A 12,539-nucleotide genomic window follows, 5' to 3' on the forward strand; every position below is an offset into this window, starting at 1 on the left:
TTGAAACATAATCCAGTCTTAACTATAGATATAGTAACTCAGCTTGCATGTTGTTCTTTAAGCATAGTAATACTGTTTTGCTCTTTTGATTACAGGGACTCTTATTTAATTAGGATGTCATGATTTTAAATGTTTTGATTTAAAATTATAAGAAACTTTTCCTCCTTTGTAGTTTTAGAATGCTGGACAGTGATTTACAAATTATCAATTGCCAGAGAATCTAAAGTAGTCTTGCTATGTTTTAATCTGAGTAGTCTTTGCTTATGAGAATTTACTTGTAATAATAACTGAAAAACTCTATTCACTGACTTTTTAAAAAATGTGCCACTGTTAAAACATGAGATTTAATAAAGCTATTGGTTTGATTTTGATAATTAAAAACAGTGTTGAAATTGAATTTAGTATTTATCATCTAGATTCAAAAAGCTTTCTTTAGCTTTTTATTCTTTTGGATAGTATTAGTCTATAACCATTCACGTTGCTTCAGTATGAATAGGAACAGTGGATGACTGGCTAGTTTATATGACTCAGCTGTCAAGTTAAAATCATGATCGGAAATGGCAACCCACTCCAGTACTCCTGCCTAGAAAATTCCATGAATGGAGGAGCCTGGTGGGCTACAGTCCATGGGGTCGCAAAGAGTTGGACACAACTGAGCGACTTCACTTTAGTATAATTGAATAACAGTTGCTATATGTAGCAAGTACCCTGAAGCAAGTTTCGTACTATTTTTTTCAACTTTTTAATTTGAAAATTTTAAGCATACAGAAACTTTGAAAGAATAGTACAGTGATCGCCTGTATATTCATCTAATATATGCAAAAATTACTAGCTTTTTGCTCTGTTTTATATACTTGTGTATTTTTCCCTGACCATTTGAAATTAAGTTGCATTATGACATTTGGCTTCTAGATACTTTAGCATACGTCTTCTGAAAATAAAGGTGTTCTTTTGTCATGTCTAAGAAATCAGCAGTAATTTTTCCCTTGTATTTTTTAATTTTTAAATTTCTATATAATTTTTAAAGATTACTTTCCATTATAGCTATTACAAAGCATTGGCTATATTTCCCATGTTATACAATGCATCCTTGAACCTATCTTACCCAGTAGTTTGTACCTCCCACTTCTCCACCTCTGTTTTACCTCCTCCCAGCCGATAACCACTAATTTGTTCTCTATTATCTGTGAGTCCAGCAGTAATTTCTTAATCCCATCTAGTATTAATTCTATAACTAATTATTCCAGTTGTCCCAAAATGCATTTTGTGGTTAGTCTTTTCAAACAAAGATTTCATCAAGGCCTACATATCATATTTTAATTGTTTGAGATTGAATTCTACTAGAAGTTTATGATAAATGTAATATATTAATACTTTTTTTCATTTTCTGATATATGTGGGGTGTTTTCATTAATAACACCTGCTATAGATACAGGTGGAATAGAATCTGGGTGGCAGTAAGAGGTAGAACTTACAGGTCAGTGGTAGGAATTTAAAAGTTTTTTTTTCTGATAAAACGAATTCTTTTTTACATTTTACTTACTGGTGTACTTAAGCCCAAATGTATAAATATGTATGTTAAATGATATTCTCTTTCTTTTATGAAGGAAAGAAATTTTATCTCCTCAGGCTTTGTATGTTTTATTCAAAGTTGATGTGTCTATTTTAATAAAAACATTTCAAAAAAATTGATTTTCCTTCAGTAGTTTGGAAACTGGTAATGTTTTTAGAAGCATTATCTCAACTACAAAGATACCTTTATACCAAGATTTGAAAGTACTCAGATTGTAGATTTTTATTTTATTTTATAAACATTATACTTTTAATAACACTGCAAAATAGCAAATAAATAGGTTTTCATGTAAGTTTTGTTTCAAATATGACTTTAAAGCTCTGTGTGTGAAAGTATGTGTACCTGTGATTTTTTATTTTTTGAGGCTATGTAGTTTATTTGAAATATTATTCATCTAGCAGTCAGAATATCTTGGTCCTAGTTCTCCATATCTGTTCTACAATCATCTAACCTCAGGCAAGTCTTTAATCCCTGTGGTTCTTGTGTTCTCATCTGTAAAATGGGGGTAATACAAGTTCTGCTACTTTGACAAGGTTGTTTCTTTGTTTCTTATATCAAATAAAGACATGAAAGTGGCTGGTACACAATAGGATTCTATAAAATGTAAGGCAACAGGTTATTGTTATGCAAGTATATAAAATTACCTGGTATTGTTCGTTAGATTTGGCAGTGACTTTTTAAAAATATAGATTGTATTATCCCTTTACTGTCAAGGATGAGGAAATAAATTATGTATGCGTGCATGCTCAGTCGTGTCCAACTCTTTGGGACCCATGGGCTGTAGATTTCCAGGCTCCTCAATCCATTGGATTTTCCAGGCAAGAATACTGGAGTTGGTTGCCATTTCTTCCTCCAGGAGATCTTCCCAACCCGGGGATCGAACCTGCATCTCCTGTTTTTCCTGCATTGCTGGCAAATTCTTTACTGCTTGAGCCATAGGGGAAGTTTCATGCATTGGTAGGCGGATTCTTCACCATCTGAGCCACCAGGGAAGTCCAAATAAATTATTCAATGTCCAAAATAAGAATCTTATCATTTTGTTGGGTAAAATAAAATATATATTATGAATGGTTTTATAAAATTAAGTATTCGTTCAGTTAAAAGCACATAATAGCAAAAGTGTTACAACACAGTTAAGGTATAAAAGTTTTGTTCTTTTGAGTGATTCTCATAAATTTTAACATTGTGTTAATACAAATTTTATAGATAAATGTTATTCAGGAGATAAATGTTTAAATTGTCAGTCAAAATTTTGTGGTCTGAAAGCAGCTTCATTTTTAAAATTTTTATTTACTTGTGTCTATTTGTTTGTCTGCACTGGGTCTTAGATGTGGCATGCAGGATCTAGTTCCCTGACCAGGGATCGAACCCAGGCCCCAGGCATTGGGAGCATTGAATCTTAGCCAGTGGACTACCAGGGAAGTCCCTGAAATCAGCTTCTTGGTGGAAGTTTAACCATATTAAAAAGTTGCATAGAATATAAAAATCATGTTTAGAGTGAAGCTCACTTTAATTCTGTGGGAAAACTGTAGCTAATTTAAACCCTGTTAGTGTTTGTATGGTAGCGTAGCATCACAGAATTAATATGAATATTTCCTTTTGTAGTTTTTCTTTCCTGCAGCTTTCACTGTGTGTCTAGATTAACATAACACTAGTGTAGCTATCTTAGATACATAATATTATGCTTCAGATTTTGTTGCTGTTTTCATCCAGGTAACCTTGAAAGAATTCTGGACATTGATCATTTTTCTATTTAAAATGAATAGAAACAAATCCTAGAGTTATCTATGAAGACATCACGGTTAAATTTTTAAAGTGGTTTGCCTCACATAAACACCACCATCTTCCTCATTTTAACAGAGTATATGAGTCTAATGACACATTATAGTTCATAAATGGCATAATACTCTAGGCTTGATTTTAGTCTTGTAAATTTTCTACTTTGTTTTAAAATAATCTACTCTGAAGCCTAATACTTCTGTTAGGTATAGCTATTTCCACAGGTCTTTGCTCAGCATTTAGCAGATGTTGTTGCAAATCAAGATCTGGCAACATATGTATGTATGTATGCATTATATACATAGATTTCTCCTCTCCACATGTTTTATAGAAGCATTTGATGTTTTTTTTATTGTCATAAAATTATATAAAAAGTTAAGATTTTTTCCTCATGTTTCCTTAGGAATTAAGTTCTTAATCTCAAATACAAAAAGGTGACCTTCATTTTCTAACTGTTTAGGTTCTTTACCATATTAACTTTGTATCACATTTTTTTCTTTTTAAAACAGAGATGTGCTCCTGCATCTATTCGCCTAATGGACAACCAGCAGTTTCAGTTTGGTAAGTAAGGAATGGTGCTCATAAAATCTGCTCACTAAGCCACAAAAATTTATGAAATACCAGTTATGTGCCAGAAAGAAGACTGAGTGCAGAGCTGGAAAAATAAATGTCATAGCTCCTAGCCTTCAGGAAGCTCTCAGTCTAATGAGGACAGATAATTATATAAATGAGTAAGTGCAGGAGTATCAGAGATGATATGAAAGAAGACTGCACTGAATACCCTGGGGTGCAAATGAAGTAGGTTGATCCTACTTGATTTTACATAAGATTCGGGCAGAGAGTGGGGAAAGCCTTCTTGAAGGAGTCATGCTTAAACTAAATCTTAAAAGGTGAATAGAAGTTTGCCTGAGATCATCTCTTCTTTCTTACAAATTTTTGTTCACTTGTCAACTAAAAATATGAAATCATAAACCTCAGTGCTGAACTTCAGATCATTCTGTGTGACTCAAAAAGAGGCTAATGTGAGCGTGGTTACAGGAGATGAAGCTGAATGGGTCGACTAGGGCTTTGCAGGATGGATTTGGGTTTTCTCTTGTCCACAGAGGGATATCTTTGTAGAGGGAATAGAATAAATCAGCTTTACATCTTAGAAAGCTCATTCTGTTAACATTATGCAGAATGGATTAGAATGGTTCAAGTGTGGAGGAGGAGTTTAAAGGTTTAAAGAGGTAAATATTGAGGTCTGGGCCTTGTTTAAGGCAGTAGCAATGGAGATGGAGAGTAAGGAATAGATTTTCCAAAGAACAGTTTGCCAACTGGATGTGGAACGTTAAATAAAGGGAAGCATTTAGGGCAACTCCTGGTATCTGATTGATTGATTAATTGGATGCATTGAATAATAGTCTAGAAGAAGAAATGATGATTTTGGGGAAAAGACATTACAATGAGTTGTGTTTAAGGTGCCCATGGAATATTTGGGTGGAGAATTCAGTAACAGTTAACCATGTTTCTCTTTTTTCCTATTTTGCTTGAAGTCTTAAACTTTCTAACACAATTTATCATCTTACCAATTTTAGTTTTATTGCTTTTGAGTTTTTCTATATGCTGAAATTTATTTTTATCTAATTTAGTTTATAAAATGTATTTATTTATGAAATTTAGTTTGGGATTTAAGTTTATAGAATTTAAGTACCCTCAGAATAGTCCCATAACAGTTGCTCAATAATAATTACTAGAGACTGTTAGGCATTCTTTTGTTTGGTCTAAGGGTAGCTTAAATTTTTATTTAGGGAAGAATGATTATTGTAATTATATAGAAATTGAACTAAGGAATTCAGATTGATAACATATAAAATATTTGTTTTAAAATTATAAGTCACAGCTTTCATTTTTTTTTTCTTTAAATTGGAGGATAATTGCTTTACAATATTTTGTTGGTTCTGCCATGTATCAACATGAGTCAGCCATAGCTATAAGTATGTCCCTTTTCCTAAGTCACAGCTTTCATTTCTTTAAGTAAATTTCTTTCAGAATAACTGTACTACTGATAACAGTTTAAGATAAATGTGTCCTATAAATGATGAAATTTAATATAATAATTAAATGAAAACTAAGCCACTTGTGTGTCTGGCTTGCATTTGGAATCCTAGGTATTAAGAGAACCATGTATCTGTCTGATTGATAAAACTATATTATCCATTTATATGCTAGCATTGTAGTAAACTGTCTTGGACATTGACCTTAGTAAAATTAATTATGTGGCCAGATTTTATTTATAACTGGGACCTATAACAATTTTTAAGCAGTTTCAAAGAAAAGACCCTTCTGGCCATCTGCCATCCCTGTTGCACGTTCTCTAACTGTACCTGGGAGCCTGCTCTCAGATTGGCTCTACCCTCTCTAGTCCACAGTGTGTCTCCTCTCCCGCCGCCCTTTACTTGGCCACCAATACAGATTTGATCCTGTGTCTTTGTTGTCTGTAAGCTTGCTGATTTCTCAGTATTCACTGAAGCCTTCCCACCTATATATCTTGCCATGGATTCATGATCAATCAATTAAAGAAAAACTCTTAGCACAGCAAGGGGTGTCCAAGACCTTATACCATCCATATGGCTGACTGGTCAATATTTGTACCATATTGGTTGTTAACAGAACACAAACCTTACTATTAATTGTTAACATTTTTATTATCACCCCTTCTCCTGACACGACTCTTAATATATTGAAATAATATGTTTCCAGTATATTGAAATGATACATATCATCGAGTACACTGAAATGATCTACAAATTTTCCCTGTGAACTAACCTTTGTCACATTTAGGAGCTGTTTCTTGTTCATTTATATGTGTCCTGTATCTATCACATAACAGGCACTTACATGTTGATTGACTTAATCATCAAATTAGCTAAAGAAGGTAAACAAATCTTAACTAGCATATAGTGTAGTGCTAAGCACATTGTTGGGGCTTCCCTGGTGACTCGCTGGTAAAGGACCTGCCAGCCATTGTAGGAGATGTAAAGATGCAGGTTCGATCCCTGGGTTGGGAAGATCCCCTGGAGGAGGAAATGGCAACCCACTCCAATATTCTTGCCTGGAGAATCCCATGGACAGAGGAGCCTGGCAGGCTGCAGTCTACAGGGTCACACAGAGTCGGACATGGTTGAAGTGACTTAGCACGCACACACGCAAGCCGTTATCGAGGGCTTCTGTGGTGGCCCAGAGGGTAAAGAATCTGCCCGCAATGCAGGCGACCCCTGGTTTGATCCCTGGGTCAATCTTGAGTCAGGAAGATCCCTAGAGAAGGGAATGGCAACCTACTCCAGTATTCTTGCCTGGAAAATTCCATGGACAGAGGGCTACAGTCCATGGGGTCATAAAGAGTCACACATGACTGAGTGACTTAACACTTTCACTTTAACTAAGCACATTATCCGTAGCACACAACCATCCCTCAAAGCTGTATTTTCAATTTATAAACAATTCAAAAGCTAAATATTTTGAGTATAGTCCACAAGTTACATGTGGTAGAGCCTGGGGTTGAACCCAAATCTGTCTGACTCCAAAGCCCGTGACTTTTTCTAATGTTTCAGAGCACTTCTTTGAAACAGGGATTTATTGAATCCTTTAAAACTATTTAATTAACACTGTAACAATAACAAAATTCATTAATCAAATCTGTCCAGCTAGTAAATTTAGCAACTAGTTCATTTGTTTACTATAAAATAAAATAGCTGGAATATATTTAGGATATAATTAATTTGATAGGCAAAATTAATTTAAGTAAAAGATAATATCCTCTTAATTAATAGTAATACTTGACCCACTTAAAAGTTAGTATCACTTTTATAATAATTATGCTTCAAAGCTATCATGTCAATTCATTGTTAGAGATATATGGGACTAATTCACAGTAGTGTTAACGAATAGAAGTTACACATTTAAGTTGCAGTGTGATAAGATGAGCATATACCCGTAAGGATTATTCTATATCAGAGTAGTAATGTTTGGAATCTTCATACATTATGTAAAGGTATGTGGACCAGAAGTCTTTTGTGAGGAGGAGATACACATGCTCACTCATTTATGTTTACATATTTATTTCCAGTTGCTGTTAAAGTAGGATAAATTTCACTTGGGACACATTTTGTTGATATCTTTAACTTTATACATGCTAGAAATGGTATCTTTTAAAAGTGCTGGTTATACTAGAGAATATCTCTGGTAGGTTACAATAAAAGAAAACAAAATCCCCAAACAAACCTCTTGTGATCCAGTATCTCAAAAAGATTGCTAGGTTGATCTGTATCTAATCTGCCCTTCATTTTTTGTTTTTTGCTTTGTTCAGTTACAGCATTAATATATAATTCTTAGCTTCTGGTTAAGACTTATGTTACTTGGTCTTTTATGTAATATAAATTCTTATTATAATGTATAAAAATGTAAGAAGTATTACAAGTTCAGATTCTCACTTTTAAAAAAATAGATGAATGGGAAAACAAAGATAGCAAGTGATAGTTTTTCCTCCAGAAATATTTCTCCACCTCTCCCTCTTTTTTCCTTCAAAGAAGGTAGTTTGTTGTTTACACTTATTTTAAAAGAAGGTATCCACACTTTAAAAATAAACAAAATCCCAAAATCTTAAAGCCTTTTTTTAAAAGTAAGCTTTTTAATTGGAAATAATTTTAGATTTACTAGAGGCTTTAAAATTCTTTATAAAAATTTTATGTGAATGGTATGCCAAATTTTTCTGAATTGAGCTCATAGTAGTACCAAGGCCAGATGCATGACTCTTAAATGTAACTGTCACAGAGTTAAGAAGTTGCTACTTTGAAAACAATGAGAAAACAGTAAAAGACTTTCACTCCATTAAGCTCAATGCGGAGGCAAACGATGTTAATTTAACAGACTCTGAGACACCATTTATGTTTTGGGGGGAATTTTAGCTCTCTGGGTGTAATTAAGGAAGCAATTACTAGTTATATGCAAGAATTCTGGATGAATTAAGAATTAATTAGGAAACAACCTTAAACTTGGCATTGTCTCCATATTTGGTTATAGTTCTGAATGGTTTCTGCATAATTAAAAAAACCAAAAGTAGTACTAGCCACTATTGGGTGTTCCTAATGAAATAAAAATTAATGAAGTGATTTTACTATGTATAAACTATACCATTGAAAGATAAACTATGTGTAGTATTAAGTACATGTAGTATTTGAGTTTTAAAAAACCCAGGAAGGAGTTTGGTAAACAAAAAGTTCTTTGTGACTTTTGAAAGAAATGACAAAGATAAAAGATGTAGATCTTAATACCAATGTTATATATATATCATGTGAAATTTTAAAACCTAAAGTCATGAAAATGTTCACTTTCTTTTAGGATACTAAGTTAAAGTAGCCTCTTGTAGTTATGAAAAACATAGGTAAATTAATTTACTATTAATTTAAAATATGAACTTTTTTCTTATTAGGTTATGCGCTTAAACCTCAGGTTTCCTCTATTTTTACATCATTTTTGGATGGATTAAAAAAGTTTTATATTACAAAGGTAAGGGTTTTTTTTAATGCTTAGGATATTGATTAATTTTGTTTCTTGCATTCTCTTCCTTACGTACACCTTTTATGCTTCTCCATGTTGCTGTGTGCATTTCATAATTGTTATTTTTTATGTTGTAATAAATATTGAATCAAGCAACTCAATTACACATTCAATTTCAGGAAATATAAAATCTTTCTCAGATTTGAAGTTCCTGAAAATAACATTGCATTGAATATTTTATGCATACAGTATTTTTTATAGTTTGAATTTTTTCCTTAATGGTAGATATCTAGAAGTGAAATAAAAGTAGCAGTTTTTTTAAAACTTTTGACAGTGGAAATGCCCATGTGCCATTTTTTGGTTGCATCCTTGCTGTTACATGTGGAATTTTTTCTTTTGTTTTAAATTTAGTAAATCCAAGGGGAAGATAGTACTTTAGTTGCTGTTTCTTGAAACAGCATTTCTTGAAACTGACCATTTCCCTGTATTTCCTAGACATAATTTTTTTGTGTGAATTAGTTGAATATGGTTATTTTGCCGGAGGTAGCAGATTTGTGGAGTTTTTATTTGTTTAGGGGTGGGGATGGCTTAACGCTTTGCTCTGTGCCTTTTGAATAATGAAATTATTAGATGCCTTTTTCATAAATGTTATAAGTAGTTTTTCCAGTCAGATGACTTCTTTTCAATAAGGTTTCGTTTTATTTTTTGGTGCAAAATTTTCTAATTTTTATCTTTCCTGTGATTGTTTAATGACTCTTAAGCTGAGAAAAAAACCTGCCTTCCTCCAGAACTATGATAAAGGCCATTTCCTTCTCTCTCTCACATTTTTATATTAGGAATTTTAAGAAATAATATCTTTATTACTGTTTAAATTTATTTCAGGTTTATGGTATGAGATAACTAAATTAACCTTCATCTCCTGCTCACCTGATTGTTAACTAGTTGTGATAACACCATTAACTAACCTATCCCTGCTGTTCTTATGTTGATTTGCCATGTCTAAGACATTTTATTACATACTTATCTAAGAAAATGACATTCTAATGTATTAGATTATTTTTAATGAGTTTTTGTTCTTGAAAAATTAAGTGAATTTAATTTTGTAGATCTAATTTTCCCTCTTACTTTTCAGAATTTTCCTTGTTATCACCATTATCTACCTGTTCATAATACTAGAAAAATTTTAGAAACTCTTCATTATTTTAGAAAGCTTATTTATATTTTTATTAAAATTGCAGCAGCAGCAGTTTGTATATTAATTTGAGCAAGAACTGACTGATTTATAATACTTAGTTTATGTGCTTCGGAATGTATGTTTCTCTCACCTTTTTAGACATGTTTTCCTAACAAAGTTATGTATTTACTGTTAAGATTATTCTTAGATATTTTGTATTTTTAATTGAAGATGTAAGATCTTCTTTGAAAATATTACTTAGAAAGAAGTTGCTGGTATTTAAGGATGCCGTTGGTTTTTTACTTCCCTACCACCAAACATCCTCAACAAATGCTACTTTATTATGTTCTGTCATTTTGGTAGTTTTATTTGATTCTTTGGTACAGTTATAATTCTTGCAAGTTATTTCTTATATTTCCTTACCAATATATCGTTGTAATTGACACCTTGGCATACTTTGAAATGAAGCGGTTTTCCATAGTACTGTTCTATTGTGATAACCTAAATAGGTACATTAAGCTTTCTTTTTGATTGATGTATAAAATTCCAGAGCTCAAATTTTGAAGAGCTGGTATGTTTGAGCTGAGATCAGAAGAAAAAAAGAGCAAAATGTATTTTGATTTATTGTTTTGTAGGCTGAAACTTATCAGTAATAATAATATTCTTTTGTAGTTTAAAGGATTTGATCCAAATCAGCTAAGTGTCGCTACATTACTGTTTGAGGGGGATCGTGAGAAGGTTCTTCAACATGAAAAACAAGTGTATGACATTGCTGCAAAATTTGGGTATGGCTTTAAGTTCATAATGTCAAGAGAAAGTTAAACTGAAATTCTGGTATCTCCAAGCAATTGTTAATGTACTCTTTTAAATATTAAATTTGTGTTCAAAAATGACAGTCAACTTAAAATGTGTTGGTTTGTAGGAAGCTCAATTGGTATCTTGCTCTTACTATTCTAATCATATACATGACATAGTGAATCTTTTATTGTATTTTCTCATTAATAATAATTTTATAATTGTTTGTTGTGCTAAGTGAAGTAGAAAAAAGCTCAGTCATGTTGCTATTTAGTGGTAATAGTATATGTATAAAACATGGTATGTTTTTAAAAGGAAATTGTGTTTAATCAAAACTGTTTGATAAATTATCTATACTCCACCCCCTGTCACTTACTGTTTTGTGCTAATATAAAGAAACAGAAAACATCTCACATTTATAACCAACTGAATAATGATTGGGTGGTTTCTGTCTGTCTGTTTGATGGATTATAAGATTGATGGATGAGAACTATAGTGAAAATGCCATTTATCAGGACTACATTTTCTTCCTTTCATTTTTAAGTACATAATAAACTGACAGTTTTCTGGATACCAGTCTTTTTTTTTCTTCCTAATTTCAGAGGTTAAAATATATCATATACATTATCTTTAATCTGGGTTCTGTGTAAATATTTACTCCCCCCCCCCCCCGCCTTTTTTTTTGCTGTTCTTTATGAGAACAAATGAACACTTAATTTGGAGCCATGTGTCTTAGAATGCTCCGCTTTTATGTGCTTTCCTCATGTATAATATTCAGTCCTTTGTCTTTAGGGTTTTCTGAACTTAATATTAAAGTGTAGTATTCTTAGAGAGAAAAAGATCTCGGGCTTAATTTTTAGTTTACCTTTGAGTTGTGCTTGATTATTACAAAATAATCTTCCAGTTTTATTTTTGTCCTCTTCTAAAATTGGCTAGTGGAATTATACTTTTTTTAGTAAAAGCTGAAATTCATTAATCTTTCACTTTTTCTTCTCCTTAGTACTTTTTGGGAACTATTGATGTTTTAACCAAATTAATTAAGAGTACTATAAAGATTCATTTAATGATTGGTTGGCTTGGACATCAGGTTAACTCTGAAATTTTTTTGAAATGTACGTGTACATATTTTTTTAGTTTCCAAGTTATGTGGAGTACATATGCAATTTGATTTGAAAACTTTTTTCTTTAAACCCATGATATTAGCGAGAAACAATTAAGGAGATTCAAATGAAAACCTTTTATTTATAAATTAAATATTATATATCTACTTAGTCTTAAATATTAGACATTGAAACTTTAAAAATTTATTTCTTTATATATTTAAATATTTATTTGGGATTTCAAAAAATTTCCAGAGTCATTTTTAGGGAAATGGATGCTTTAATGTTTTAATCATTGTTTGTAAGGTTAAATTTGCTTACATTCACCTTGCTATTTCCCACCCCCACCTCTGTGCGGACACACACAAATTGCACTTTGTAGAATCTATAATTATAATCTCAGTTCAGAGTAGCCAGCAAATCATTACTAGTTATGTGGCACATTTCCTGTTAGACTGGGTATAGGATGGTGACAAAAGACCTTTTCGTCCTAATGCACACATAATTTTTATAGGGCATGACCTGTCTCTTGGGGCATCACCATTGATGCCTGGTATATATACTATATGCTTGATTAAAT

The 12,539-nt window shown here is 32.2% G+C and overlaps 1 protein-coding gene across 1 annotated transcript in view; it reads left to right on the forward strand.

Annotated features, from left to right (window-relative positions):
- Positions 1-12,539, forward strand: part of AGPS (alkylglycerone phosphate synthase) — a 131,343-nt gene that overhangs the window by 83,192 nt on the left and 35,612 nt on the right. The window contains exons 12-14 of the mRNA XM_043487640.1: positions 3,862-3,913; positions 8,823-8,899; positions 10,737-10,849. Of these exons, the coding sequence (XP_043343575.1) occupies positions 3,862-3,913; positions 8,823-8,899; positions 10,737-10,849 (242 nt within the window). The remainder of the gene's footprint in view (positions 1-3,861; positions 3,914-8,822; positions 8,900-10,736; positions 10,850-12,539) is intronic.

The sequence above is a fragment of the Cervus canadensis genome, chromosome 15 (genome assembly GCF_019320065.1).
Source record: "Cervus canadensis isolate Bull #8, Minnesota chromosome 15, ASM1932006v1, whole genome shotgun sequence".
NCBI classification, from domain to species: Eukaryota; Metazoa; Chordata; class Mammalia; order Artiodactyla; family Cervidae; genus Cervus; species Cervus canadensis.